The sequence below is a fragment of the Thermothielavioides terrestris genome, chromosome 2 (genome assembly GCF_000226115.1).
Source record: "Thermothielavioides terrestris NRRL 8126 chromosome 2, complete sequence".
Classification (NCBI taxonomy): Eukaryota; Fungi; Ascomycota; class Sordariomycetes; order Sordariales; family Chaetomiaceae; genus Thermothielavioides; species Thermothielavioides terrestris.
This window is the reverse complement of record NC_016458.1, coordinates 5,055,865-5,083,400: the sequence shown is the minus strand read 5'-3', so window position 1 is coordinate 5,083,400 and position 27,536 is coordinate 5,055,865. Positions and strand designations below refer to the sequence as shown.

General features: G+C 57.4%; 9 protein-coding genes and 1 non-coding gene across 10 annotated transcripts; 6 read left to right on the top strand and 4 right to left on the bottom strand.

Moving 5' to 3' along the window:
- Nucleotides 1-748: 748 nt before the first annotated feature.
- On the top strand, nt 749-6,339 carry THITE_2114181 (glycoside hydrolase family 13 protein). Its single transcript, XM_003652508.1, has 3 exons — nt 749-1,199; nt 1,276-5,683; nt 5,799-6,339. Exons 1-3 carry the CDS (start codon nt 985-987, stop codon nt 5,898-5,900), a joined length of 4,725 nt encoding a protein of 1,574 aa, XP_003652556.1. The 5' UTR covers nt 749-984; the 3' UTR covers nt 5,901-6,339.
- Nucleotides 6,340-6,428: 89 nt separating this feature from the next.
- Nucleotides 6,429-6,517, bottom strand: THITE_t48. The gene has a single exon. It is a non-coding gene; the product is annotated as a tRNA-Tyr (tRNA).
- Nucleotides 6,518-6,987: 470 nt separating this feature from the next.
- Nucleotides 6,988-8,214, bottom strand: THITE_2114180 (uncharacterized protein). The gene is made up of 3 exons (XM_003652507.1): nt 7,997-8,214; nt 7,565-7,910; nt 6,988-7,431 (listed from the first exon to the last, which is right to left on the bottom strand). Exons 1-3 carry the CDS (start codon nt 7,998-8,000, stop codon nt 7,125-7,127), a joined length of 657 nt encoding a protein of 218 aa, XP_003652555.1. The 5' UTR covers nt 8,001-8,214; the 3' UTR covers nt 6,988-7,124.
- A 5,300-nt stretch (nt 8,215-13,514) lies between these two features.
- THITE_2143833 (uncharacterized protein) lies at nt 13,515-15,462 on the bottom strand (the record flags this gene model as incomplete). The annotated part of the gene is made up of 4 exons (XM_003652506.1): nt 13,515-13,554; nt 14,084-14,272; nt 14,325-15,253; nt 15,397-15,462. 4 exons carry the CDS (start codon nt 15,460-15,462, stop codon nt 13,515-13,517), a joined length of 1,224 nt encoding a protein of 407 aa, XP_003652554.1.
- Nucleotides 15,463-16,797: 1,335 nt separating this feature from the next.
- On the top strand, nt 16,798-17,871 carry THITE_2128311 (uncharacterized protein; the record flags this gene model as incomplete). Its single annotated transcript, XM_003652505.1, has 2 exons — nt 16,798-17,297; nt 17,382-17,871. 2 exons carry the CDS (start codon nt 16,798-16,800, stop codon nt 17,869-17,871), a joined length of 990 nt encoding a protein of 329 aa, XP_003652553.1.
- Nucleotides 17,872-18,428: 557 nt separating this feature from the next.
- THITE_2143832 (uncharacterized protein) lies at nt 18,429-19,373 on the bottom strand (the record flags this gene model as incomplete). Its single annotated transcript, XM_003652504.1, has 3 exons — nt 18,429-18,468; nt 18,542-18,770; nt 18,833-19,373. 3 exons carry the CDS (start codon nt 19,371-19,373, stop codon nt 18,429-18,431), a joined length of 810 nt encoding a protein of 269 aa, XP_003652552.1.
- A 1,479-nt stretch (nt 19,374-20,852) lies between these two features.
- THITE_2114178 (uncharacterized protein) lies at nt 20,853-22,351 on the top strand. The gene is made up of 2 exons (XM_003652503.1): nt 20,853-20,954; nt 21,014-22,351. The coding sequence occupies exon 2, from the start codon at nt 21,305-21,307 to the stop codon at nt 21,896-21,898; it is 594 nt and encodes a 197-aa protein (XP_003652551.1). The 5' UTR covers nt 20,853-20,954; nt 21,014-21,304; the 3' UTR covers nt 21,899-22,351.
- A 544-nt stretch (nt 22,352-22,895) lies between these two features.
- On the top strand, nt 22,896-24,102 carry THITE_34535 (uncharacterized protein; the record flags this gene model as incomplete). Its single annotated transcript, XM_003652502.1, has 3 exons — nt 22,896-23,323; nt 23,418-23,603; nt 23,694-24,102. Coding segments are annotated over 3 exons (1,023 nt in total), but the record flags the coding sequence as incomplete, so codon positions are not given.
- Nucleotides 24,103-24,190: 88 nt separating this feature from the next.
- Nucleotides 24,191-25,351, top strand: THITE_2114176 (uncharacterized protein). The gene is made up of 2 exons (XM_003652501.1): nt 24,191-24,837; nt 24,905-25,351. Exons 1-2 carry the CDS (start codon nt 24,388-24,390, stop codon nt 24,932-24,934), a joined length of 480 nt encoding a protein of 159 aa, XP_003652549.1. The 5' UTR covers nt 24,191-24,387; the 3' UTR covers nt 24,935-25,351.
- A 3-nt stretch (nt 25,352-25,354) lies between these two features.
- On the top strand, nt 25,355-27,110 carry THITE_2114174 (uncharacterized protein). The gene is made up of 2 exons (XM_003652500.1): nt 25,355-25,538; nt 25,606-27,110. Exon 2 carries the CDS (start codon nt 25,612-25,614, stop codon nt 26,746-26,748), a length of 1,137 nt encoding a protein of 378 aa, XP_003652548.1. The 5' UTR covers nt 25,355-25,538; nt 25,606-25,611; the 3' UTR covers nt 26,749-27,110.
- The last annotated feature ends 426 nt before the right edge of the window (nt 27,111-27,536 follow it).

Sequence of the window (27,536 nt, the reverse complement as noted above, 5' to 3'; positions counted from 1 at the left end):
CTCCTAGTTATCTATCCCATCACTATAACCGAGTTATATATCAACGCTATTATAGTGCAATAGGAGCGTAATAGCAAGCTACAATACCTCATTATATACCAAGGCTTAGGTAGAAAGTATAACCAGTAGGTCACTAAGGACCATTTAGCAGCTATAGCGCCGCAAATCCTCCGCATATAGCGAGATCATTATTAGTATTACTATACCGACGAGGGCGTCGATCTTTTTATATAGCGGCAGATTGTAGGAAGCACTTCCTACAAGGCATTAAGGCATCATTACCGGGGTAGGGGCATCCGTTATAGCCCCATAGCCCAGAGTAGCGCAGATATTGTACTTAGACATACAGACAGACGTAAGGGTGGAGATTCCACCATCATCATCGAATCAATCAATCCGTCATTCGTATCACACGCTCTTGCATAGCATTTGCGCCACACAACGTGCCTGCAGGCCCGGCAGAGCGACCTAAAACTTCCAATTTCGTCGTGCAGGCGCCTTGCCGGGCAAAAAATCCTGGAGGACATGCAGGCGGCGTCGGGCAGCCGCCCGTTGCCTTGTTTCCACCGGTTCACTGCACTTGTTGTACTTCAAAATTGCAACGTCTGCCTGGTGCCGACTCTTTGACTTTTCCCCCAGGCTTTCGCGCGCTCTCTCCCCCACTCAACTCCCCGAGTCAGCAAAACCTGGAACCTTGGAAGTCTTGGATTGTCCCAACCCAGCCCTTCGCTCCACAGCTCTGTATTTGTCTATCCTTGCATTACTTAGAGTTCTCTGAAACCGCATTCCGCCCCCTGATGGCAAGGCTTCTTAGATCTCTTTTTCTGTGCCTTTGCCTTGTCTGGTGTCTTGGGGACTGATCGCGGTGGTCAGTACCCTCGGAGACCCCAGTACAAGGGGGAAGATCGACGGAGCCAAGCTCCCCACCTCAACTTGGAGCTCCCCCAGAGCTCCCTCCCCGCCGCCGGCATGGTCCCCAAAACGATGGTTTCCAACGAGGTCTACCTGCTGCCGCTCAACGACGATGGCTCGCCACAGGTGGCCGGCGGGTACATCTCCCTTGCTCCCAAGCACAATGAGCCCATAACCGTTCGTTTCGCCATCGAGGGCACGTCGAGCATCTGCCGTCAGGGCAGCCTGTGGGTCAACATCCCCGAGCGAGGCGTTGAGTTCCGCCGCGACAGGTTTCGGGAGTTCAAGTAGGTTCCCCTTTTCGCGAAGTGACGGTCCAAGGCGGTTGAAGGAGTGGCGTCGCATGCTGATGGCCTTGCTCAGGCTCGTTCCGGACTTCAATCGCACGATTGAGATATCCATCCCGATCTACGAAGCGGGTGCCTACGCCTTCTATACCACCTACGCCGAGCTGCCGGCCCTCACATGCCAATTGGCCGAACCCAGCCACGATTCCGAAACGAGGACCAAGAAAACGCCATGGTACTATATAGACGTGGCCCCCCGCCTGACGCTGGACGGGCAGCCGCTGCCTCTGCCGGCCTTGTCCGTGTTCTCCGTCATCAGCAAGTTCATGGGCAAGTACCCGCAGGACTGGGAACGCCACCTCAGGGGCATCAGTGACCGCGGCTACAACATGGTGCACTTTACTCCACTTCAAGTCAGGGGCGTTTCCAACTCGCCCTACAGCCTGTACGACCAGCTCGGGTGGGACCCCGTGTGTTTCCCCGAGGGCGAGAAAGACGTCGAGAAGATGGTGCAGAGCTTAGAGAAGAACCATTCGTTGCTCAGCTTGACAGATATTGTCCTCAACCACACCGCCAACAACAGCCAGTGGCTGCAGGAGCATCCGGAGGCCGGTTACAACCTGACCACAGCCCCGTGGCTCGAGTCCGCCTATCTGCTCGACTCGAAGCTGCTTGAGCTCGGCTTCAAGCTGGAACAACTCGGACTTCCGACTGAGCTCAAGTCGCTCGACGACCTCGACAAGATCATGGCCGCCATCAAGACCGAGGTCATCGCCAGCATCCGCCTTTGGGAGTATTATGTCATCGATGTTGACCGAGATGCGGACGCGGCGCTCGAGTCATGGGTCATTGGCAAGACGATATTCCCCGACGGCTCCATTGGCGACGGCGGTATTGAGGCGCTCTGCTCCGCAACGGCGGAAGAGCATGCAGAGTGGCTCATGAAACACGGCCTCAGGGGCACTGATCGTCTTGGCGAGCGCTTCCGGAGGAGAGCTGACCCCAGCGTGGCTGCCGCCCTCTTGTCAGCCCTGTTCGGGAAACACGAGGCCGGTAAGGAGGGCACCGTTGACCAAGCCGCCGTTCGCGCCAGGATAGCGGCGGTGCTCGACATTGTCAACGTGCCGTTTTACCGGGAATACGACGCGGAATTGTCCGACATCATGCAGCAGCTCTTCAACCGCATCAAATACGTCCGGCTCGATGAGCATGGGCCGAAGCTGGGCCCCATCAACCGCGAGAACCCTCTGATCGAAACATATTTCACCCGCCTCCCACGCAACGAAGTGACTGCGAGGCACAAAGATGAAGACTTGGTGCTTGTGAACAACGGATGGGTTTGGGGTGGAAATGCCCTAATTGACAATGCGGGTCCCGAGTCCCGAGTCTACCTCCGTCGCGAGGTTATTGTCTGGGGTGACTGCACCAAGCTACGTTACGGGAACGGCCCTAAGGACAGCCCGTGGCTCTGGGACCACATGACCAAGTATGCCCGCATGCTTGCCAAGTACTTTCACGGCTTCCGAATCGACAACTGCCATTCGACTCCCCTTCACGTCGCCGAGCACATTCTCGATGAGGCCCGCCGTGTCCGCCCGAACCTGTATGTTGTCGCCGAGCTCTTCACTGGCTCCGAAGATATGGACTACGTCTTCGTGAAGAGGCTTGGCCTGAGCTCGCTCATCCGCGAGGCGATGCAGGCTTGGAGCACCGGCGAGCTGAGCCGCCTTGTCCATCGCCACGGCGGCCGCCCCATCGGAAACTTCGAAGTGGATGAAATCACAAGCACCGAGGTGCGCAGTCCAACCTTGGAAAATGGAGAGAATGCGGAAAACGGGTACAAGTACACACGCGAGACCATCCGTCGCATCAAACCTGTCCCTATCCAAGCACTGTTCATGGATTGCACCCACGACAATGAAGTGCCGGCGCAGAAGCGGGACGCCCGTGACACCCTGCCCAACGCAGCCCTGGTAAGCATGTGTGCCACGGCAATCGGGAGCGTCATGGGATACGACGAAATTTATCCCAGACTGGTGGACCTAGTGAGAGAAACTCGCCTCTACGAGTCTGAGGCGTCCAGGTTTCCCGTGACGGTAGGAGAAGGCAAGGGTGGCATTTCCGGGGTCAAGAAGCTGCTCAACCAGATCCACACGCTGATGGGCATGGACGGCTACGACGAGACGCACATTCACCACGAACAAGAGTACGTAACCGTGCACCGGGTGCACCCTGGCTCGCGGAAAGGGTACTTCCTAATCGCGCACACGGCCTTCCCCGGCTATGGCAACGGGAATGGCGCCTTCAATCCCGTCCGCCTGACTGGGACCAAGGCCAAGCATCTAGGCAGCTGGATGCTGGAGGTTGACGCGAGCAAGGAGGCTGTGGAGGAAGTGCTGAGCGACAGGCGGCACTTGCGCGGCCTTCCGAGTCGGCTCATTGCCGTGCCCGGGATCCGGATGGAGGTCAAGGGAGACGACACCATCATCACTGTCCGAGACAGGTTCCCTCCCGGCAGCATTGCCTTGTTCGAGACTTGGATCCCCGCGGCGGAGCACTCGAGCGGCCTCGATACCTTTGTCACGTCCGGCGCCAAGGCCGCGATGGAGGAGCTCGAGCTGGTCGACTTGAATTATCTGCTGTACAAGTGTGAGCCGGAGGAGCGAGATGCCAGCGATGGCCGGGATGGTGTATACGATATTCCGGGCCACGGAAAGCTTGTGTACGCTGGCTTGCAAGGTTGGTGGAGCGTCCTCAAGGACATCATCGAGGACAACAACCTCGCACATCCCCTCTGTCAGAATCTCCGCGAGGGCCAGTGGGCGCTCGACTACATCGTGGGCAGGCTGGAGCGGGCCTCGCAGCAGCCGCTGTACGTCCGGCTCTCCAAGCCCGCCGCTTGGCTAAGAGAGCGTTTCGACGCCATCCGCAGCATCCCCAGCTTCCTGCTTCCCCGGTACTTCGGCTTGGTCCTGCGGACCGCTTACATGGCGGCCATCGAGAGGGGTATCTCCCTCATGAGTACCAACATCCGTAACGGACAGTGGTTCCTGCAAAGCCTGGCCATGGTCAGTGTCCAACAAACCGGCCTTGTCAAGTCTGCGTCCCTCTACCCCAACCGCCTGGTCCCGTCGCTTGCGGCGGGCCTCCCACATTTTGCGGTCGAGTGGGCGCGTTGCTGGGGCAGAGATGTCTTTATCTCTCTTCGAGGTCTATACCTTGGTACGGGCCGCTTCGAAGAGGCGAAGGAGCACATCCGCGCGTTTGCAAGCGTCCTCAAGCACGGGATGATCCCAAATCTTCTTGGAAGCGGCAACACCCCGCGGTACAACGCTCGCGACTCGGTCTGGTTCTTCTTACAGTCCATCCAGGATTACACCCGGATAGCACCCGACGGCCTGTCGCTGCTAGACGAGAAGGTCAAGAGGCGATTTTTGCCATACGATGACACCTGGTTCCCCGCGGATGACCCCAGAGCGTATAGCAAGGAGAGCACGATCCGTGAGATCATCCAGGAGGTCTTCCAGCGCCACGCAGAAGGCATGAAGTTTCGGGAGGCGAATGCCGGGCCCGGCTTGGACATGCAGATGAAGGATGAGGGTTTCAACCAGGAGATCAAGGTTGACTGGAGCAACGGCTTCGTCTTTGGCGGAAACCAGCACAACTGCGGCACCTGGATGGACAAGATGGGCGAGAGCGAGCGCGCAGGCTCCAAGGGCGTCCCCGGAACGCCGCGTGACGGCGCCGCTGTCGAGATCACCGGTCTGCTGTACAGCGCTCTGAACTGGGTGGCCACCCTGCATGAAGAGGGCAAGTACGAGCAATCCGGTGTCCGCAAGGCCGACGGCTCCGAGATCACCTTTCGAGCCTGGGCCGACCTCATCAAGGATAACTTCGAGCGGTGCTACTTCATCCCGCTCTCCGCCGCGTCCGACTCGCAGTACGACGTCAACCCGGCAGTGATCAACCGCCGCGGCATCTACAAAGACCTGTACCGCTCCGGCAAGGAGTACGAGGACTACCAGCTGCGGCCCAACTTCCCCATCGCCATGACGGTAGCCCCGGCCCTCTTCGACCCCTCCCACGCGATGCACGCGCTCTGCGTCGCCGACGCCGTCCTGCGCGGGCCATCCGGCATGGCCACGCTCGACCCGGCCGACCTCAACTACCGGCCGTACTACCGCAACAGCGAGGACAGCGACGACTTCGCCACCAGCAAGGGCCGCAACTACCACCAGGGACCGGAGTGGCTGTGGCCCACGGGCTTCTTCCTGCGCGCGCTGCTCAAGTTTGATCTGCTGCGCCGCCGCGGGGCCACGGACGGGGATGGGGAGGGGGCCGGGGTCGGCGCGCGGGAGAGCCGGACCGAGGCGTTCCAGCAGGTCACCAGGCGGCTCAAGGCGTGCAAGGAGATGATGCAGTGGAGCGCGTGGGCGGGGCTCGCGGAGCTGACGCAGAAGGATGGGGAGGAGTGTCCGGATTCGGTGAGTTTGTCTCTCCTCTTTTCCCTTCCGTTCCTTTTCTTGCTTTCTATCTCTTTTATGTCGTTCATTCATTTGTCCCGGAGCTCGGCCGCGACTGACGTGTCATAAATAACAGAGTCCTACCCAGGCGTGGTCGGCTGGTTGTCTGATCGATTTGTACATGGACGCGGCGGAGGAGCAGGCCAAGCTGGAGGCTCAGGAGCTGCCTCTCCGATGAGTCGGCGGGGGCGTCCAATAGATGGATGGCTTGTGCAGAATACGAGGTGGCGGCATTGGCGTTCAGGCGTACTGACGTTGCTGATGCTCGTTCCTCTTTTGAGTTCTGCTGGGCAAGCCTGGCAATCGGTCATTCATTGGTGGGGGTTGAAGCATGATTACCGCTACTGTTGGACACACGTGCATCAGGGTATACACACAGTATCAATAGGGCAATGCGGATGGCAGGATTGGTATCGATAGGCATTAGTCTCTATAGACGCTAGTCTTTTGAAGCAGCCGTTTGCATAGAACGTTGCGGTGTGGTGCGCGTGCTGCTGCATCCTGAGCTCGGATGGTGGTTCACCCTTACCCTCCCATCTCCCCTTGAATCGACACTGTTTCTCCATGAATTGTATGCCTGGCGAAGACAGATTACAGACTCGTAATAATGTTGCAAATGGAAGCGAACAATGCTGTGAAGGAAGTGGGAAACCAGTGGAAAAGCGGCCGAGGATTCAGGGGTGAGAGAACGTGGGAAAAAAAAATGTCCCCTCGACCGGAATCGAGCCGGTGACCTTTCGGTAATCAATAAATTCCTTTACAGCCGAACGTGATAGCCAACTACACCACAAGGGGATTTGTTTGACTGCCGAGGCGCAAGAAATCTCCTAACTAGCCAGACCCACTCAGGTTCCCACTCGCCGTCTTTTCCTCCAGAACCCTCGCACATCAGAACTGGGAAACTCGCAACCGCCCGAGGTGGATGCAGCGCACGATGGCATAGATACGAAGATAGCATACGACGATATGGACACGTGACGTTGCCTCCGGCAACCAAAATAGATACTGTGCTGATTGAGAGATCGTGAAAGTGAAGGGGGCAAAGAGAGAGGAAAAGAGAAAAAAGTCTTTGCAAACCGCCGACTCCGGCCCCGCGATCAACGCCAACACCCAGACATGTCATTCCCATCGCCTCCTGGTCCCGGCCGTTTTCTTCAAAGAGGAAAACAAATAAAAGAATGAAAAGGAAAGATATCCCAAGCTGATTACACTGGATTTTACGAGGAAAAACCAAATGTACATCGCATCAGGTTGCGTCCGTAGAAGGCAGGGTGATAAGCCTTGGCCCGTATATCCATCCACGTATGCATGCAGTAAACAAAAAAGGAAGGGAGGGGGCCGCCCGATATATACGAGGTCTAGTGCGTGAAGTCCGAGATCATACCCCCTTCTGTAGATTGTCCTACGTTCGCTCACGGACAAGCCACTTCTTCTTCGCCTTCTGCGGTTTCTCCGCAAACACGCCGGCGCCGCCGACTGGGGTGGGTTGAAACGCGCCCGGCTGGGACGCGTGCACCGACCCGGCGCTGCTGGCGTTGGGTACGGCGGGGCCGAATGCCGTGGTGCGCGCCAGGTTGGTGCCGAGGGCGTACCCGCGGTCCTTCTTGCGGAGGTAGCGCCGGCGCCAAATGCAGGCGCCGACCCAGATGCCGACGATGCCGACGATCATGATGACGAGAAAGATCACCCACTGGTAGTGGGTATCAATCCTGCAGAACGTGCCAAGTCAGTGTCATGCTTGCAAGACAGACACGGGATGGAAGACGCGGTAGGCGATCAACCGAACGGCGAGCCGCGTCCGCTTGTTTCAGCAAGTCCTTGGGAAAAAGGGGCTATTCATACCATGTCCCGCCGCCGCCCCCATTGTTACTCGAGCCCGCTTGTGCCAATGACGTCGAGGATGTGACTGTCGTGGTGTCGACCGCAACAGCAGCGATGTTGTTGCAGAAACTCGTGAACCAGCTTTGGATGCTTCCCAGGTCGGTGGTTGCGGCACAGGCGTTATCGCACACTCCGGTGGTGCCCGTCTTGAATGGTGCGAGTTTAGGATTGTTGCAAAAGCAGCTAGCGTAAACACTTTCAGCGGCCGTCGTCGTGGCCGGCGGGACGCAGGCGCCATTGACGTCGTATAAACTACCGCAATTCGTGACACACGTCGGTAATGCTGTTACAGGAAAGAGCGTAGTCTCTGCAACGAGTCGTTAGCGTCGAGTCGGTGGCGTGAAAGCCAACTGCGCAAGCAGATGGCGCCGCTTGGGATGGAATTCGACATACCCATCTTGCAGAGGACGTGACGCTACGCAGCTGTCAACGCAGCTGCAAGCGGATATCGAGTGAAGTGGTCGAACGGGGTCCAGGGGCCAGCAAGCGTCGCCAGCACCGATCGTCGTTAGTGTTGGTATCGCACGACGAATGATCCAACCACGCCAACCTCAGGCCACAAGAACAAGGAGAGCGTCGGTTCTTGAACGACAGAACCGCCGAGAACCAACTCGGAGGAGAGGCACGACCAGGTCCGGAATCTGGATATGGACAAAGAAAAGAGGCACCGGAAGCAGCACCCAAAGCCCTTCAGCGCCGCTAAATCACGGTATCAACGTTCTCTTTCTTCCGTTTCGCAATTCGTTGCGTTGGTCGTTTCGTCGCCGGAATGTTCGGAAAGGCCCTCACAGCACTCGCATCAACCGTCACCGCCCGCGGATGGGCTCAGAAAAGGGGTAATTCGCAAGGAGGCCTCTTCTTCGGTTGGCAAAGCCACGAGGTCTGGAGACGCAGCGGGGGTGTGTCACCGTCGTAGGGGTAGGGGCCGTGTACTCCGGAGGCCTGCGTCAATTCGATTTTCGGGGCGCCGCGTGTCCGACACCATTCGTAACCCGGGTTCTCATAAACGAGCGGAAGGGGTCCGTGGGCGTTGTTCCCGTCGTTATGCGATCGATCGCAAACTCGAGTTGGCAAGGGAAGCGAGGGCGTGAGAGGAAAGCAGAAACGAGCGAGAGAAAATGGGCGTGGATGAGCGGGTGAGAAACCGGTATCCCCGTCACCTGGAGCAAACGTGGGCGCAGCCACGGAGATCTGCCCTGGGCAGGCAGGCCAAGCGTGTGTGCGTGTGTGTGCGACACCTCCCGGGGCTTGGGAGGAACCGGAAGGTCCCCAGCAGGAATTGAGCCTGCTGCCGAACCAGATTGGGCATTTTGGGCCAGGCGCCAGGCCGCGGGCACGGACCGGCCGGAAGTGCCGACTGTGATTGGTGGGCGAACGGGTTGCCGAACTCGTAAATTGTCAGGCGAGTCATTAAAAGTACCAAAAAGTAACTAAAGGCACTTTATGCTCTTCACCTGTCTCGTGTTTGGCCAGCCAGCAGGATTGAAACTGGGAGCAACTGGGAGGCACCTTCTGCGACTCCTGTTTGGGCCGCAGCGTTCGGGCTGCCAGTCGATTCCCCTTCAAGTACTCGGGCTCTCAAACGTGAATGAAGCCACAAGTTGGCCAGCGCCTGCTCCTTCCACTCCTGGTGGGGTCAGAGGCCGCCGAGATCAGACCCACAAGTTCTAGGCCGCCAATCATTCGGACCCTCGGGTGGGCCAAGATCTTGCTTTAAATCGCAATATTGCTTACTTTATCCAGGGCAATCTCCGATCTCAGCCACTTCGTCACCGAGTTCAGACTGCATACAAAGCTTGCTGCCATGTAATGTACACATACAGGTAAAAGAGCATGGTAACGTCATACGTCTGCCTACCTAGCATACTACGGAGCGGAACAAGACCTCAACCACAAACGACAATGTCCAATCAAAAGAAATTCCATGAACTAGTTATTGTCAAGCTTAAGTATGTTCACACAAGGCAGCAAAGGTTCAGAGAGGGTCCCTTGTGAGAAGCCATGAAGTAGTCATTGGGCGGGAAACCATTTGAACTTGAGGATGTTTGATGTAGATCCTTCCGCCGGAACTGATTTGGTTGATTGAGCGAATCTGAGAGCGCCACTACACGTCGACCGTGCAAAGCAGCAAGGAGATGCAGTTCACAGAAGTCCCAATGAAGGGTCCAGTCTTGAGCGTTAGCAGGAATGGTGCGTCTTCAGCATCGTCACAATCACTGCGGGCCTCAGTTCCCAAACCTCTGGCAGACTGATAGAACTACAAGCCTCAGAGGAGCAAATTCGAGAAGAGTCGAGAAGTCAAAAGACTCCAAGCCCCTGCATGGTATGGGTGTTTGAACGCAGGCCCGATCTGTACTGTGTTATTGCCTTAAAACTCGGCGGTTTGGTTCCTGGAATCGATCCATGGATCAACTGGACAATCTCTTAAATAAATGATCTTGGGGAAGAACAACAAGTCAACAGGCGCCTGTGAATTCCGTCCCTATAACCACCAGAGTGGTTAAGGACAATCACCTGCACAATCAGGGAATCTGGACTTCTTGCCGTCAGTAGGAGGAAGCCCCTATGACAAGCTTAAGGGATTTGCAATTGGTGACCGCATGATCTTAGAAGAGAGCAAATTGCATCAGAATGTAACTATTTGAGCAACCGTAACCAGACATACCCCTGAGTGGGCTTGGAGAACTATTACTAACTAAGGCTGGGCAGTCGTTTCTTAAGAAACAACACCTAAGACTCCATACACAGAAGGCTGATTACTTTGCCGAACCATTCCGTCAAGCTCCTTGAATACGGTACCAGTCCGCATCAGAGCGCCATCCCCAAGCAGACCACCTGGGTGATCAAGTAGTTCTACAGAGCAGCGACCTGATGACGCCTGCCTCCGATTCCCCCGCCTACCCCACAGCCCCCAGGAGCCCGTGCTGATATGTCCTGTCGAGTCGCTTGATGCTGTAAGTTGACGTGCCCCAAATCCTCGCCCAACCCGGTATGAGCGCACAGCGGGATGGCCGTCACGCTGTGTCAGTTCAGGGGACTTGCCTCGGTGACCTTCTACGGCAGTGCTTGCGATATCAATCTTTGCTGCTGTACTAAGCGTGGATGGAGCCCCTGGCCCGTTGGAAGTCTTGCTGTTCGGAGTCTATAATGTAGACTTGCCGAGTGCATAGAGACGACCACGAGCAAAGCTACCAAGCTGCTTCGGAGCGGAATGCCCGGAGGTTCAGTCGCACAGTCTCGGCCGGTATCGGGCGTATGAGCAACGAGCAAAATGCTTACCACATGGCAGCAGGCGGTTTCGGCAGTTGTGCGGTTCAGCGGCTGGTGCTTCGCTCCGGGCCGTCGTCGTACGTTGAGATGTGCCGATGCATGCCTTTACTTGGTTGCCCTCTCCCTCCATGAAGCCGTGTACCTTGCGGATCGCCTTGCCCCGTGGAGATTCCCGAGGGGTCCCGCCCCGGTGAGAGATTGCGCGAGCGTGAGCTTGCTCAGTCAGCGAGAGTCTCGACACCAAATGGCGGTGAGAACAAGCAAGCCATTGGTGAGTGGACAATGTGACGACTTGTACACAGCATCCTCCGAGCGGCCGACGATCGAGAACTCGAGACGAGGCGACCTTACCGCAGCGCCGGATTTGAGACGGCCAGAAGTTGGTCGCCTTAACCGCCAAGATGAGGCAACGACAGGCCGCAGCCATTGACGGCCTGCGCTGGCGACAACCCGTGATCCAACGCTTCGGCCGAGAAGAAGAGACGAATGGTGTGCTTGCTGACGACGAAGCCCACTTCTTCCGGCCCAGAGGTGTGCTGGACGATTGGGCTTGGGGCGGTTTCGACGAAAGGGAAGATGCGGCGCAACATCAAGCTGCGCTTAGACTTGACAAGTTCCGAGCTGGCTGTCGTGAAACCTCAACCATAATCGCCATATGGCATTGTCCTACCACGGGATACCCCCTGTTTGGTTGTCATCGTGGCCGTCTTCTCGGCTCGGCTTCGTGGCGGACTTGACGGCTCTCCTGCTGTGCGCTCCCGGGAAGTTTTCCGGGAGACGTGGTGGCGCCGATACTGGGGACCGAAGTTGGAGGTCAGACGATTCGAGAACCTCGCTGAGCAGGCAGTAGGACCCTTATTGGCGAATTGGACTGATGCCGGGCTGCGGTTGATCCCGAATCCTCATCGCGGCCGGTCTCGGAGCGCCCATTAGTGTCGTTCCATGCGATTCTTCCGAAGTGTCGCAGCTTCCGTGATGGGGCCGGGTACTGTTCCCAGAGAAACATGTCAAACTTTGTGAACAATGGCCGCGGGTGATTCAAGGCAGAGGGGTAAACTGCATGCACGAGTTCTCCCCAGCCTATGCCATCACATGTCAGATCAGCTGTTGGGTATGATGCGAGACCAAGCTCTCACGCTGTGGCGTTACAGGGATGCCAATTCGGTTTGATTCTGCCATCCTGGCGTCGCGGCATGACCTCGCGGCAGCCCCAATTTCACCAGATGATAGCGGTTCATGAGCGTTGGTCATGGGGCATCTGCTGTCAAACCCACCACGCCCAGAGGTGTGGTGGGTCCCCGATGACGCCCCAGGAATGATTCTTCGGCGATGTAAGGTTGGCTGAAGAGGGACTCGGGAAGACAGTTGGCACCGTTAACCGGCGGTGGCGTTTTCGATGTCAGAGCTGCGGGTCAAGGAACACCGCGTCGCAACATCCCAGGTACGGCAACGCCTTCCGGCGGGCCTATGCATGCTCGATCTTGTGACAACAGCTCTTGCTTACTCGATGTTGGTCGGTGCAGCACCCCTGGAGCATGAGCTTTTCGGCATCTAGCCATTCGGAAGTCCACGCGACGTGTGGGAGGTTGGCGGCATTGCTGCCGGGCAAAAACCGCACTTTTGCGGCCCGCGGATGAGGTGTGACCGCATGCAAGCCCCATCCCCAATGGCATTCCAAATGCCGGGCGGTGGCAGACACTGCAAGTACCCGTAGACGTGTTTCCTTCGTTGCCTTCTTGAGGAGGAGGATCCCCATTATTTCCGACGCACTGGATGTATAGTCGACCGAAAAGCAGTTTCTCATGGCGATTCGGAGATTCCGACGGGGCCACGCTAGCAGTGTTTAATCGTTTTGTACGACGTCGGCGCAGCAACCTTTTGCAAGCTTCTGACGCGATGACTAGCGTAAGAGGAGTGACGAGTGTCAGAGGCTCGCACTGCTGGAGGTGGCGGTGAACGTTAGAATGGGCCTCTTGGAGCGATGGCAATAGGTTTTGTTCCTGCTGAGCCTGTTCAGTCACACGGAACCCGGGACCGAGGGAACCCTTGGTGGCGCGCAGGAGACTCAGCGTGGTGGATTTTCAAGAGAAGTGGGATTCCGGTCTAAACCCAGGAGGGCCCTCAATGGTTGCACAAGAATACGGCCGACCTAGCCGAGGAAACAGCTCGCTTTTGGCGGTGTATCTGTATATGCCGCAGGTTCTTACAACCCAAGTCCCTGGTTTCGGTAAACAACGTGGCTCTCTAGGTACGCCACCCGCACCTCCGGCCCGCAATCCTCTCCGTCAGTCGAACGACCCGAGACAGACCGGATGTGACCCTTGATAGCATGGATTGGTGGCATGTGAAAACGGTTGCCTCGTCCCTGAGCTGTGACATCTCGGGTCGGGAAGACGCGATGCGCGACTAGCGATACGATCTGCGGAGGGGATGGAATGAAAGAGTCAGCAGACGTACCTTCTCCCTAGAGTCGTGTATAAAGGGGCATGCCGTCGCTGCCCGTGGCTCCCCAGTCGCAAGCCCTCATCTCACCGCGAACACAGTCTCGTTGATAGCCCAACTGCCTCAAGATTCGGCAACATCGTATAGTCGGCACACCTCACCTCACCATGGCCAACTCCAGCCCCTCTTCCTCAAACTGTCAGCCATCTCTCATCCAAGGCCGCAACATCGTGTTGAAACTAACGCTTGATCGGTTAGACAAAGGAAGCAGCTCGAGCAGCTCCACGTCCAAGGGCAAGGGCAAGGGCAAGGAAAAGTTAGACAAGAAAGAGAGCTCAAGAAACGACAAGGTCAAGAAGATCATCAGCAGCGACCCGTTCGCTGCGTCGCTCAGCAACCGCACGGGACTGGACAGATTTGTCCACGAGTCTGTCTTCGAGGCGGCCTGGAACCCCGTCGGAGCGACTTCGAGCAAGAAATAAAGCCAAGGGGCAGCACGGACGGCAGGTGAAGGATGCCCCGTTTGTTGAGTGGCTGAAGAGGAATTGCTTGGTTCTACTTTGTTTTCGTTTGTGGATGTTGCATGCAATTTTTGATTTTATAAGCATGTAGCCGATTTTTTGTCTTTTTTCTTCTCTTTTCAGTCTCATGAATCAACGGATTATTGCTCCTCAGACGAGCCGCAACAAGAAGCTTTGTTGTTGATCAGGTCCGTCGACCTTGCGATCCGAGTGGTTCATGCAGGGAGCAAGGGCAGAGAGGGGCCACGACAACCAGTTGTCCCAGTCCGGTCCGAGGTACTGGGAGATGCTGTTCAGCAGATGCGAGCCCGAGTCGGCAACGTGCCATAAAGAGCGGCTGTAATGGAGAAGAAGGGCCCAGTAGCCCATGATGGCCACAGCCTCGGGTCGCCGCTGTGCGAGCAGGTCGGCAAACTTCTGAGGTACCGCTGGAGCCCTGATCTTGTGGTGAGCGATGGCCACCAGAACTCTTAGCCTCCAAAACATACCACATAAAGACCATCAAGTACCGCTGATTTCGCGAGTCACCGCCGAGGAGGCTGTCGAAGCCAACTTGGAGATAGGCGATGGCCGTCATGCAAGCCTCCTTGGACTCCTCGTCCAGATCGGTCGACTCTGTTACGAGGCGACGTAGTCCGTCGCAGTGGTGACCTCTAGGAACCGACTGCGCGATCTCGAGCGCCCAGAGGACGAGGTGCCTGATGTCCGATTGGAGCAACAGGTCCCAAGCGGCGACTGACATGGCCATCAGGCCGCGGGAGATGGAGAGAAACTCGAGGAAGCGGGCGAGGAAGTCTCCAAAGTCGGCGTCTCGCCTCGCTAGTAGATCAGCCAATAGGTGTCGGCCCAGCAGGGAGCAGAAGAGGAGGAGGGCCGAGCAGTTAGTCTGGTCGATCTGGGCCTTGGCGGCTGTCTCGTTGTAGATAGAGACGGCTTTGGTCTGCAAGCGCATGGCTAGCTCCAGGAAGTGGTTGGCTCGCTCAGGCTTTTGCGCGGCCAGGCGCCGGGCAGAGACGGCGAGGAGCTGGTGCATCAGATAGGGAGCGTCCAGCGCACACTTGAAAAGGAGGCCAGAGGAGAACTCGTGCTGCTCGACGTTCAGCTCGGGCGCGTGCTCCTCGAACTTGAAGCTGATGAGTAACTCCATGTGGTCCAGGTTGACCTCGGGAAGGACCTGGTCGGCGTCCTGCTGCAACGGCGGCCCGCGGCGGGCAATGTCTGGAAGGGGAACACCGGCTACAGGAGCCGCGTTGCCCGTGCCGGTGGGGGCTGCAAAGGATGCCGCGGGCTCGGCAGGGCTGGCGGGAGCTGCCGCAGCACTGGGGCCGCGAGGGGCGCCGGCAGGTTGGGCTGGAGGATAGCCGCAGTCCCTTCCTGAGAGTGTGCAAATGATGCATTTGGGGCGTTGCTCGTCACACTACGGAGTAGTCAACAAAGGGCGTCACGACGACACCTCGCGCTGTTAGCACCGGCACACACAACGCAGTTTGAAATCGGAAAAGTCAATTGCAAATGGCAGACAGCGGGAGTCTCGAAAGGGAACCAACAAAACCTACCTACCTTGACATGGCGACGCTTGCATTCGAGGCATCCAGCCCGCGATTTCTTGTGGCTCCTCCGGAGCATTTCGCAGACTCGGCGTACAGCGAGTTGTACGCAGTGTGTCCGAGCGGATGTAACAGGTTCAAGGTTCGAGGTATCCGTAAGTGTACAACAGCGGGTTCTTGAATTTGGAACTGGCCATTTGGGAACGAACCTCCGGAGTAAAGCTTGGGCAGTTCCCCGTGCGAACTCCACGAAGATCGCACTGTGTGGGCAGGGCACCGACTGCCTACACAGTAGGACGAAGGTACCTATCTCAACAAAAGAAATCGCCAAGTTGCTGCAAAAAAGGCGGGCGAGTCCATCGGTTTCACTTCCCCCTCCAACCTTGAACTCCTTCCCATCAATCATCATTCTAAGTGCTGCACGATGATATCCACGGCATAACAATAATAAGTCACGCCATGTCAGCTCAACGGCGCAAAACAGCTCGTCCCTGCTGATTTTGGGCAGCGGCAACCCGATGGAGCTGTGGACATGGTGAGGGTGAACGGGCCCTGCGCGGGGGAATCGTTGAAGGCTATTGTGGCCTCGGCAGCGAAGGTCGCGCTGAGCATATCCGACGGGAGCGGCGAAAAAGGAAGTGGCTTGGTGTCTTCGGAGACCCAGCTGACTGTTTGGACAGCAGGGGGCCTCGATGGAGCAAATACTCACAGTTCAGGTCATGCAGGTTCGAACCGACGCCTGGCAGATCCAGGACGAGGGGATGTTGGCACTCTGCAAGAAAGCTGCTGGCTCGATGCCGTGTCTCTGCAGTATTGCTAGTGAGCCGAATGTGCCGGCCAAGAGAGGGTGACCTCATCTTGCAACGGAGTGTAAATCTGGGATATAATGTATAATAGGTACCCGGCTGCTATGCCCCCCGCACCTTGTCGGCCTCGCTTCCACTGAGGGTGAATGTAATTGTGTTACTCTCTTGTGCTCTCTCAATCTTACTCGGCTCCAGCTTGTGCTTGCTGATTCAGGTGTTTGTTGAGCGGTAGTGGATCCTTTGTCCAACAAGTCCATGGCTACCCAACCTCAAATAGAACAACCGCGTCCAGCCCTACTCAGGCATTTTTTCCTGGAAAACCTAGAATATGCCGTATTCCTGCCAAAGGTGCCCTATAGGGAGAACATGCACGGTGAGATGTGTTGGAACAGCCGGCCAGTAGGGAGAAAAGTGTCGATGTTTCCGCACCATCTTCACGCTGAAATTCCTATATAGTTCTGTCATATCTCTTCATCCCGAAACTTTTGGACGCATACAATCCACAGCAACACGCTGGGCCACCTAACTCACTGCGCCACCTCACCGAGTCACCCTTCTTCCGAACCTCTTGAACATCAACATCTCACCCAACCTAGTGGCCTCATCCAATGCAGTCCCTCAAGGTCTACTGGATCGACCAATCCTGCCACGATGCAGCAGGCAGCAACTTCGACGAATACGTCATCGAGGCCCGGCGCTGGGCCAGGCGCGCCTATGAGCGGCTGCGCAACCCGAAGGACACCGACTTCGCCCGCGTGTTCAACCTGATTTTCAAGACCCCCACGACCGACAAGACGCCCTGCTCGAAGTCGTTCCGCTGGCAGCAAGCCCACGGCCTGCAGCCGGAAAGCGAGTGGAAATCCTCCTACGAGAACGTCATGAGCGTGCTGCACGACTTCGCCTTCAACTGGGCCCGCACATCGCACCGCGAGAAAGCCGACGTGCGCATCTACTCCGCCCCGGGCGGCTTCAGCCGCTGGAAGCCCGACCTCGAGCACAAGCACCTCTACGACCCGATCAACCACGTCTGGTACCACAACGGGGCGGACGTGTTCCACACCTGCCAGGCCTTCGTCTCGAACAAGCGGCCCGCGCGCCTCCCGGCGGGGTGCGCCGACGAGAACCCGAACCGGATCTCCATCGACATCTGCCCGCTGGCCTAGAAGGCCGGCACGGGCAAGGGGGTCGGCAGCATGGTGCTCTCGCTCGACCGGCTTGACCCGGCCCTCGTGAAGCGCATGACCACCGGCGATTCAAAGGGCAAGCTCGCCGCCGTCGGCCTGTTCTCGCCCTGGCTGCTCTCGCGCCTGCTTTTTCACGAGTTCATGCACGCCTCCTGCTACATGCTGGACGACCACCTGACGGACCCGGAGGGGACCTCGGGCTGGGCATATTGCATGCGCCGCAAAAAGGGCAGGGCCGCCTCCTGCGCCGAGTCGCTCGCCATGCTGGGGCTGTGGGCCGCGCTGGCGGACCTGCGACCCGCGGGGGAGCCGAAGGGCGGGTTCTCGGTCGATCGGCGCTGGGATCAGATCCCGGGCGGCTGGGACGACGAGGAGGTGTTCGAGGATGACGATGAGAAGGAGAAGAAGCGGAAGCAAACCAAAAAGTGGGACCCGAACTGGCCTGGGAATGGGGCGCTCAAGGGGGAAATGGTCTTCTATCGGGACTTGACCAACTGAGCTGAGAATCATCGAGTTTACTGGTGAGGGAATTGCTAGCTTCAGACTCATCTGGTACTAGTAGTTGGGAACTGTTGACTTGGCAGATCTGGGAGCCACCCTAGACGGAACGGCGTGGACCCATGACGTTAGGAGGACTGGGTAGGGGAATATGGGGGTCGGCCATTCGCAGTTAATATGCTTTTACCCTGGCTTGTGTACGAGAGCTCTAGCATAGCTAACTGACAGCCGACTGTGGAGAGACGTGACGAAACATAGGTCCTTCAAGCCCTGACCTACACACAATCCAGGTAAGGATCTGGAAGCGCCATCATAGTCCATCCATGCCTGAGTGACCGATGCTTGTTTGCTTGTGCGGCCGCTGGTGGACTCCTGTCCCTATTGCAAGTTCTTATCCACCAGACAGCTAAGAAAGCACCTTAAAGTATGAAGCCTTGCTTGACGTGTGTTCCCCTATCACCGGGACACAGATGTGTGATTCTGGCACCGACAACAACTTTCAGCATGCAGGAGCTAAGGAGTTGGCCGCACATCGGGAGCGCAGGAAGCTGCCAACCCTAAAGAGCAGCCACAATCGCATCCAGCCACTTAGCAAGACTGTATAGTAACCCCCGGGTTAGTCAGCTGGCCCCCAAACGTTAATTCCAACGAGGCAAAATGGAAGACTTACCGGTATCCCTGCTTAGCAATCTGTAGGTTCACCGTAGGCGTGGCAGCGGTGGTGTAACTGCCAGAAAGATCCTCGCTTTGAAGAGCGTCGACTCCATCCGGCATCACAACGGTGCAAACCTGGGCGTTGCTCTCAGAAGCCCAGGTCAGAGCGGAGCTTTGACCGTTGGTAATGCTTAAGCCGCTGATCCACTGGGCGGCGGACGACTTGTAGCTCCCCGACTTGATCTCTGGTTTGACATGTCAGTGTGCCTGCAGATGTCCCGGAAGGGAGAGAGCTATTTGCACTTGCCTTCAGTAAGGTCTGCCGCCCACGTCTTGGCAACCGACATGGTTGAGCCGCCGGCGATCTCCTCGGGAATTGCGGTGTCCCAGACGCTGTGGAGGTTGGTGGACGAGCCGCTGTATGTCACGGAAATGTCGTTGCCGCCCACGTCCAGGTTCTCGCAGTGCAGCGGCTGCCCGATGTCACCGAGGAAGTGAATCAGCATCTTGGCCGCAATCTGTCGTTCCGACTTGCTCAATGACGTTGTTAGAAGTCGGCTGGTGTAGTTGGAAATGGCGCTGACGATGCAGCCGCTGCTCCCGCAGTCCCTGGAGTAGCTGACACCACAGCTCGAAGGCGGGCTATCATGGGCATCGATGAAGTGAAACGGCTCGCTGAACTTGCCGGCGCTGGTGTATCTGTAGGAGTCCGCCCATGCCGCGACACTAGCGAGGTAGTCCGTTGTGGTGTCGCCGAGGAGGTCCTGCATGTACGACTTGGTGCTGGAAGTCACAAAGTTCGTGGCAACGTAGGCAACGGCGTAATGCCCTAGAGCGCCCCATGCCATGGCCTGGGGGATAGCCACAGCCAGCGTGGCCAGCGCAAGCAGTCGGGTCATTGCGGTATCAGAGCGGAAAACTTGATTTGACGTTGGTTCTCACCAATGCCTGCCTCGGCTCTGTTGGGGTTAGATAAGGTACCTTCGACTCAGCCGGTGGGCAGTTCAGGGGCCAGCCATTATATACCTGCTCCAGAGTCCTTAGAAAGGGTACCTAGGTACCGTTGCTCAACCCGCCTCCAAGTATTCGTAGATAGAACATTTCCATCCGCGATCGCCGGATGTACAGCCACCACTTTGCTGTGTAAGTAAGCTCTGAAGAGGACGGGAGCAACCTGCCAAGGAGGCACACCCTGTCCAATCGTCGCACCCACGTTCACTGGCAGTGAACAACCATGCCCAAACTGTGCTCGGTGAAGCAAGCCCCCACACTCCAGGAAGACAAGCTTCAATGCAGCAAGGTGACATGACATGTTTCTGCAGTTTGTACCTACCACAGTAGTGTAGATTCTGCTGATCATGACCTGCATTATGCCGCAACTTCTTCGGCTTCCAGGACAGATCTGGCAGGTGTTACTCGGCAATCAGATGGAATTACGGGATTCCCTGATGCGCACTGCCTTATTGGTGGCGCGCCTCGAAACAGCGAAGTGCACAGCAGCTATCACCGCATAGAGGTTACATCGGTGCAACCGCAAAGTCGAAATTTCACACATTTCGCCCAACTAGCACATTCGGCGAGACGATCAAGCTTTGTAACCAAAAAGCTTATCACAAACGAAGATACACTCCAAGCTGAAATCTAGCACTGAAAGCCCAAAGATTGGGTTCCATCGAAGTGGAAACGCCCAGAGCTTGCCATGCTTTAGTATATTTATCCCTGGCTCGCTTCGTGGCTTCTCGTCCTTCGTGGACCCCGTGCTTCGCTCTTTCTGGACGAGGGTGGAGGGGAGGAGGACTTGGAGGCTATGGGGCTCTTTCACGGTTTCGAGATGTTGAAGCTTCCATATGGTTCTGACGATCGCAGAATTGTCTTTGGACTTTTACCTGATCAGGTTGCGCTTATCTTAGTTCACAGTTCACACACAGTCTTGGTCCGAAATCAAACAACCGACTTCGGCCCAGCGGCGTAGCGAATCAAGCATGTACGGAATGCTTTAGTGGAGAAACTCACAGATGTCAAGAATACTGTGTATGCTCTTTGCTTCTGGTGCAGGGATCGAACCTTGTCTTGCGTGTTGAAGATCCAGTTCGGGCCCTAATTGTGCACGCGCTGGATCTTTCCAGGTTACTGTTCTTGAATTTGGATCCGCGGTTCCTGGTCTCAAAGCCCAGAACAGGCCACTCAGGGGTTGATGTCCAGTTGGAGCAATCGCTGGGACGCCACAGCGGGCCCATCCCTGCCCCCAGCGAGTGGAGACAAACTGCTATCTGGTTTGTTTTCGAGACGCGGACGCGTGTGTCCATTGTTTTCATTGGGATCATATCCAAAGAGGAGGTAACGTAATGTAACGGTGCTTACTGTGAAGGACATCCAGCACTTACACCACGGCAACACCAATCCCAACGCCAATCAGGATGGCTTCCTCGGTAAATCAGCACTGCTCCGTCGACAAGCCGAGTTTGAATGCAACTGACCAGGCACGCAGCACTCGCGCACCGCGCTGGCACCCTTGCCAAGCGGTAGCAACACACAGGATCAGATTGTCCAAAGACTTCTCGCCAATTTTTTCGCGGCCGAGGGCAAGGAGAACGCGCTGGCCGCGCTGGGTTTCGGCAGCAAGAAGCCAGCGAGCAAGAAGCGCAAGTCCACCGAGGAGCACGACGCGCCAGTGGCGGCGCCAGTCGACCTGGACTCCATCGACCTCGAGGGCTAGCCAATCGACCAGAACTGCGACCAGGTCCGGCGCAAGATCAACCGCCTCCTCGACTCGGGCGAGATGACCAAGACGGCGTTTGCCCGCGCGATCGGAGTGAGCATGCACTCACTGAACGGCTTCCTCGGCGTGAGTGGCCCATACAAGGGCGCCGGGTCTGCCACCTACGGCGCCGCGTGGGAGTTCTTCAAGAAGCACGAGATCGCAGGCGTCAAGCTGCCCGACAAGAAGAAGCAGAAGACGGCCGGAAGCAACCCCGCGGCAGCCGCCGTCGACCTCAGCGACATCGTCCTCCCCGGCGAGGAAGACGACGCCGTGCCGGTGTTTGAAACTTGCGACGAGATCCGCAAGAAGATCTCTGCCTACCTCAAAAAGCCCGGCGTCACGCAGGCGCAGTTCTGCCGCGACCTCTACGCGCAGCTCAAGGGTCCCGATCGCCCGGCCACCGTGTTCCAGAGCTCCCAGCTCACCAGGTTCCGGAGCGCCAAGGGCCCGCTCACCGGCGCCAAATCGCCCATCTTCTACGCCGCGTACGTCTTCTTCGAGAAGCTGCGCATCAAGGAGCGCAGGCCCAAGAGCAAGCACCGCTTAGCAATGGAGGACATCTGGGGCCCCGAAGGCGGGTTGAGTCGAGACCACGACGGGCGTCAGCCGTAAGTTGCTGCTTCCTTCCTGCCTGTTTGGATCCGGTCCCGTTGCTCTCTGCCAGGACTCGCAACCATGCGGCTCCGAGACGTAAGTTTGACGTTTGGCGTACTGATCCGATGCAGCGTCCTCTGTTTGGCCGGTACGACCCCATACATCGATCAGTATGGCGTATTTCACACTTACTAGGCAATACCTGCCTCGTTTCTCTCTCGATGAAAGAGCGAACTACTTTATCTTGTCTCTCGTTTACGCCGGGCAGCGCCGTGGCGATGAGCGGAACACGCCTCGATTCAGATAGTCCATTGTAGTTACCAGTTTGCTGTACATCCATCCACCGGTCTTTCGTTGAATTCTTTTGTGGTGTTCAGGCCCAATTTCCTCCATCCAGTTCACATTCGCTTCTTCTCTTCTGTGAGTTCAAACAGAACGGATCAATATGAAAATCTGGCCTCGGCATGTGAATGTCATCTACCACGGGCCCTGCCTTCTGTGCCTGCCGTCACGATGATGAGACAGCGGTATCTCTACCGGTCGTTACCGCACCCACGCGCTTTGGCAAACCCGGACTCAGTGATAAGTAACAGCACACCGCCGCACCATCCCGGAAGTTGGGCGAGGGGGTGGCCAGGTCTCCCGTTTCTGCCTGGTGGTTCCATTGCCCAAGGGTCCCTCTTGTTTATCAAATCAAATCCAACAGTAAAATCAACAGCCAGCCCTTTGCGCCAATACACAACAAACTGTATGCCGCTTCCTGGGCGCTGTTTGCAATGGCACCTTCGCAGGATCCTCCGTCAGCCATGCAAGACCAGCCTTCCCCGATACGAAAGCTGGTCTCGGTCCGCCGAATCTCCCGCATCCAGCAGCTTCCAGCGTACGGAAAAGTCGTTGTCCAAGTCGACGGATGGAAAGTTGTCGTTCCCAGAAGACGTCCACCCTACCTAGTACGCCAACCTCTAATCCAGCTGGGGAGGGTCTTCGCTAACTCATGCCTGCTGCGTGATCGAAACAGGTCGGTGATCTCGTAGTCTACTTCGAGATCGATTGCTTCATCCCCAAAGACGCCCGCTTCTGGGAGCTTTTCGCACAGCCCACTGCCACGGAAGTCTTCAGAGGCAAGGAGGGGTTCAGGGTCAAGTCCAGATGGTTCAAAAACCATCTTTCCCAGGGGCTCATTTGGCCTCTGCGTGAATTTGACGAAATCTACCTCCCGTTCGAAGCCCGCGCGAAGGTTGTCGGCGAGCAAGCTGCCTTCGATGAGCTCCGCGACAAGTCGTTTGCCGATCTGTTCGGCGTCGTCAAGTGGGAGTACCCGGAATCGGCGAAGGATCTTGAGGACTTGGGACCCGCCCCAGGGTTCATCCGCATGCCTGGGTGGCGGCGGATCCAGGACGTTGAGGAAACTGTCTTCTGCAATAAGAACCTGCAGAAGGAATGGTAAGTCGGTACTAATCATCGCCTGGGCTCCCGGGCTTGAATTCCGCACAGCTTTGGTGCCGTGTCTGACACGGTTGATCGCTATCTGCCCTAGGCAAATCACCGAGAAGCTCGACGGCGTCACGATGACGGTCTACAAAATATCCCGAAACTCGAAATGGGCCCGGTCCCTCCCGGATCTGCCTGCCGACTGCCCGCCGACGATGCAAAAGGAACAGAGCCGATATGGCGTCTGCATTCGCCAGCGGGACTTCGTTGATCGAGACGACAACCTGTACTGGTAGGTCAAAACCACGCCGGCATTTCTCGAGTTGCTCCCGCGGCCGAATGCCCCCGGAGATCAGCGGTCCAGCTGACCCCCCGTTGGCAGGCAAGCGGCCAGGCAGTCCGGCGCGCTGGACGGGATCCAGAAAATCGACATGCCCAACGTCGCCGTGCAGGGCGAGTTCTGCGGCTCCTCCGTTCTGCGCAACAGCATGCAGTATCCCGATGGCGAGCACGAGTTCGTCGTCTTCGCCATCTGGGACATCGACAAGGCCCGGTATCTCGGTCCTCGCGAGACGGTGGAGCTCTGCGACAAGCTCGGCATCAAGCACGTTCCGGTGGTGGGCTACGTGGCCCTCGGGGGCTATGCCAGGGACACGAAGGAGTTGCTGGAGAAGGCTGAGGGAAGAGGCCGATTTGGCGGTGTGCGGGAGGGCTTGGTGTTCAGAGCGCTCGATGGCAGCGGGAGTTTCAAGGTCATCTCGAACAGCTGGCTCAGGCTTTGGGATGCCTAGGTAGTTAGTTGGTAGGGAGCCTTGCAGGCTGAGAGGGGTGAGAGCAGGGGGTTGGTTCCGCCAATGGCTTGCGCTCTTGTCCTCAGCACTGCCATCTTGCGCCACCGCCATGTCTGCATGTCCGCCCGAGCCGCTGTTGCAGCTGCCTCAATCGATCTCGCGTTGCGTTGGAGCTGGTCGATAAATCAAGAACTCTTGAATTCATTCCTCTGGCAGTCTCATCTCCGCTCCATACGTGTACATCGTTTTACACTCTTGCCATTCCACTGATCCCGGGCCATCGCCATGGCTGAGGTGCTGGGCGTCGTGGCCAGCGGCATCGCAGTCGCTCAAGCAGCGCAGACCGTGGGTGGGGTCGTACTGTCTCTCTCCCGCCTATGGAACGAGGTCAAAGACGTTCCAGACACCATACGCGACCTTCTGGAGGAGCTGGAACTGGCGGGCAAGCTCGTGGATGCGACAGAAACCGAGCTGGGCATTGCCGGGGCAGCTGCTGCTGCTGTCCCGCAAGGAGACGCCTCGCTGACCGGCCTGCAATCCCTCGCCATCCACCGCTGCCGCCAAGTCCACAAACATCTGAGGGACATCGTCGAAGATCTGGCCGCGGACATCGCCTCGTCCAGGAGGAGGAAGAGTCTCCTGGCGAAGGGCAAAGCAGTCTTGAAGAAGGACGCACTTGGCAACTACGAGAAGCGCCTTCAGAAGGCGCTGCGCTTCCTCGACTCGGCCGTTCAGCTGCATCTGGCGTGAGTAACTACCTTGCTTCAGATCCCCTTGCTGGCTTCACGATGCGTCTGCTCACCTGGGACCGGCCCCTACCCGATCTATCTAGATCCACGATCAAACGGCAGCCTGAGCTGATAACTGCCGGGATTGCTGGCATCATGGCCGCCCAGAACTCCGTGGCTCTCCCGCAGATCGCACAGGCACGCGTAAAGGAGTTATTGGAAGACGAAGAGAAAACGCTCAAGGCTGATAACGGAGTTGACGTTTGCCTGCGTCCTGAGATGTCCAGTAAGCAATCCAGCTCGCGACGCAGTCGGAAGCGATATCGGAGCCCGCTTTTAGGGTACTGGAGCTTCGAGTACTCAGAGACAGACGGGCCCAAGACCAGCTGTAAGTTATCGCCGGTCGGCATTTGCTCTGTCGTTGCGTCTCTGTCCATCCTTCGCTAATCAAGTTCGATTGTTTGAAATTCAGCGTACTGGCTTCGGATTTCGCCTCCGCCGTGGCTATTGCGCAAGGCCTGGGACTTGCAGGTCTCCTTGGCATGCGCCGGGTGGACCGCCCACCTTAGACAGTACGCAATTATTCCGAAAGATTCGGAGATCTTTGTTACCATTAAGACCGGGACGGTAGAAAGGCTCTTGGAGCTGTTCAGTCAGGGGCTCGCATCACCCTTTTGCATAAATCCCGACGGGTGGAGTCCTCTCCATGTAAGTGACGCGTCGCCGGGGCTTTTTTGGGTGCACCAATTCATTACTGACTGGGCGGCGACATCAGTACGCGATGGTGTATAACTGGGACTTCGTCGAACCACTCATGCGAGCGGGGCTAGACTTGTTCGCCGAGAACTTCAAACGTTCTCGGCCATGCGACTTCTTGTTCACCGGCATGGCGAAGCGTGCCGGGGCGGCCGGCGAGGTGGCTCTGCAGAGGCTCATGCTCGCCAAAGGCGTGTACGACGAAGCCTGCGAGTGCCACAAGAACCCCTGGGACTCTAAAATGGCCCTGAAGGCTGCGGTCCTGATGCTCCGGAGCTGCGAGCTCTTCGACTTGTTCCACACGAACGTCTTTCCGGACCTGTACCGCTGGCCGCTGATTGCCCGGGCGCAGCTGTTCTCCTTCTACTACCGGCCGTTCGTCGACCCCAAGGCCGTCGCGCGCCTGTTCCACCCCGACGGTCGTTTCCGCGCCGAAGACCTGCGATACCCGCTCTGCCTCAGGGGGCGGACCGTGTTCCAGTTCTACGCCGTCACGTACTTCATGGTGGAATTCGACGAGGGCCGCCGCGACTCTATCTCCCCACCGGGGCCCTTCCAGCCCGACGGCTACAAACGATACTGGGGACGCCCGAATCCAGCCCGCCTCGTTGTTCGCGAAATGGTTGCCGCCTTGGATCCCAGCGACCTCAGCACGCCTTCTTCCAAGTCCGGGAATACGGTGCTGATGGATGGGATCTTGTTGTGGAGAGAGAAGCTGCAGTGCAGATACCAGCGCTATTGCCGCCGCCGACGCTGGAAATATCTGATGCGCAGCGTCCTCAGATACTGGCTGGAGGATTTGAAAGAGAGCGGTCAAAACCTAGAGGAGTATGGAGAAGCCGAGGCGGCGGCTTTCCGCCGTCGGGAACATGTGGCAAGTCGTCTAACCTGGCCCCCGAGAGCCAATGGAGTAAAGGGCTCAGCCGAAGGCGGATACCGCTGGAAAGGGTTCAAGTACGGACCACGGCCGGCGGATTGGGATCTCATATGGGAATGGGATCCACTTGTCGAGGAGCTTGCCGGGGAGTTCGGGGCGTGCATCGAAGAAACACCTCTGGCTCTTCCTGGCGCGTGGGTCGAAGACGACGGCGACGGCTCGGAGGAACAATTCGCTAAACATAAGTTTTTCAACCATCTTGGTATTATCCCGGTGCGCATTTGAAGGAGCAGCAGGTTTGCTGAGATGCTGTACCTGCCTCAAGCCGAGCAGCTCGATCCCTGGCCGCACGTATTGCTGGTTCCCCAACCCGGTGCAAGCCTTCGGCAGCGGCCTGCGTTACACGGCTTCTCAGCCGACCTTCACCAACCCCCCACCAGCACCACCGCTCTCGGTCCACGACCTTCTCAACCACAGCAAGCGCTACCAAGCACCTGGCGCCCTACCAGCGCTAATCAAGAGTTAGCTCAGCACCGGCGGCCAGATCATGTCCGACCACGTGGCTCTCGCGTTCGCGTTCGGGGCGACCAAGGGCGCAGGGTCCGCGCCGTAACACTGACGGCGAACACTACACGCGGTTGGGGGGGGGGGGGGGGGGGGGGGAACGCGATGGTGCTGTACCTGGGCATGCACACGCTGATGCCAGACAAACCCGCGCTGGCGACGGCGACAGTCATGTTGACGGGGCGGGAGGCGGTGCTGTATCGGTGGCGTGCTACGCCGGGGAAGTGAGCGTATGGAGGTGTCTAGTTCCGGAGTGATGTGCGCAGAATATTCGGCTCTCTCTCAAAAAAGCAGGGGGGAAAGAGAACAGACCAGGGTGTCCAAATACGGTATTTTGGTTTATCGTACTGTACCTACTGGAGTAGACAGGATGAAGTGCTATCACTCGCCTCCTTCACTCACTCATCCAATGTCATTCCCAGTTTGTTTGTGGAGAACAAAACGATCGCATCCCATGGCCCAAAAAGCCAATCGCATAAATGAGGGTCCTTTCCCAAAAGGACGCCTCT

What these genes read in the sequence shown, in the direction of transcription:
- THITE_2114181 (XM_003652508.1), top strand. Translation starts at nt 985, where the DNA reads ATGGTTTCCAACGAGGTCTACCTGCTGCCGCTCAACGACGATGGCTCG. An exon ending in GACAGGTTTCGGGAGTTCAA is followed by an intron (nt 1,200 to 1,275) that starts GTAGGTTCCCCT and finishes GGCCTTGCTCAG; the next exon opens with GCTCGTTCCGGACTTCAATC. An exon ending in GGGAGGAGTGTCCGGATTCG is followed by an intron (nt 5,684 to 5,798) that starts GTGAGTTTGTCT and finishes CATAAATAACAG; the next exon opens with AGTCCTACCCAGGCGTGGTC.
- THITE_2114180 (XM_003652507.1), bottom strand. An exon ending in GGGGGCGGCGGCGGGACATG is followed by an intron (nt 7,432 to 7,564) that starts GTATGAATAGCC and finishes CACGTTCTGCAG; the next exon opens with GATTGATACCCACTACCAGT.
- THITE_2114178 (XM_003652503.1), top strand. Translation starts at nt 21,305, where the DNA reads ATGACCAAGACGGCGTTTGCCCGCGCGATCGGAGTGAGCATGCACTCA.
- THITE_2114176 (XM_003652501.1), top strand. Translation starts at nt 24,388, where the DNA reads ATGGCTGAGGTGCTGGGCGTCGTGGCCAGCGGCATCGCAGTCGCTCAA. An exon ending in TCCTCGACTCGGCCGTTCAG is followed by an intron (nt 24,838 to 24,904) that starts CTGCATCTGGCG and finishes GCGTCTGCTCAC; the next exon opens with CTGGGACCGGCCCCTACCCG.
- THITE_2114174 (XM_003652500.1), top strand. Translation starts at nt 25,612, where the DNA reads ATGGTGTATAACTGGGACTTCGTCGAACCACTCATGCGAGCGGGGCTA.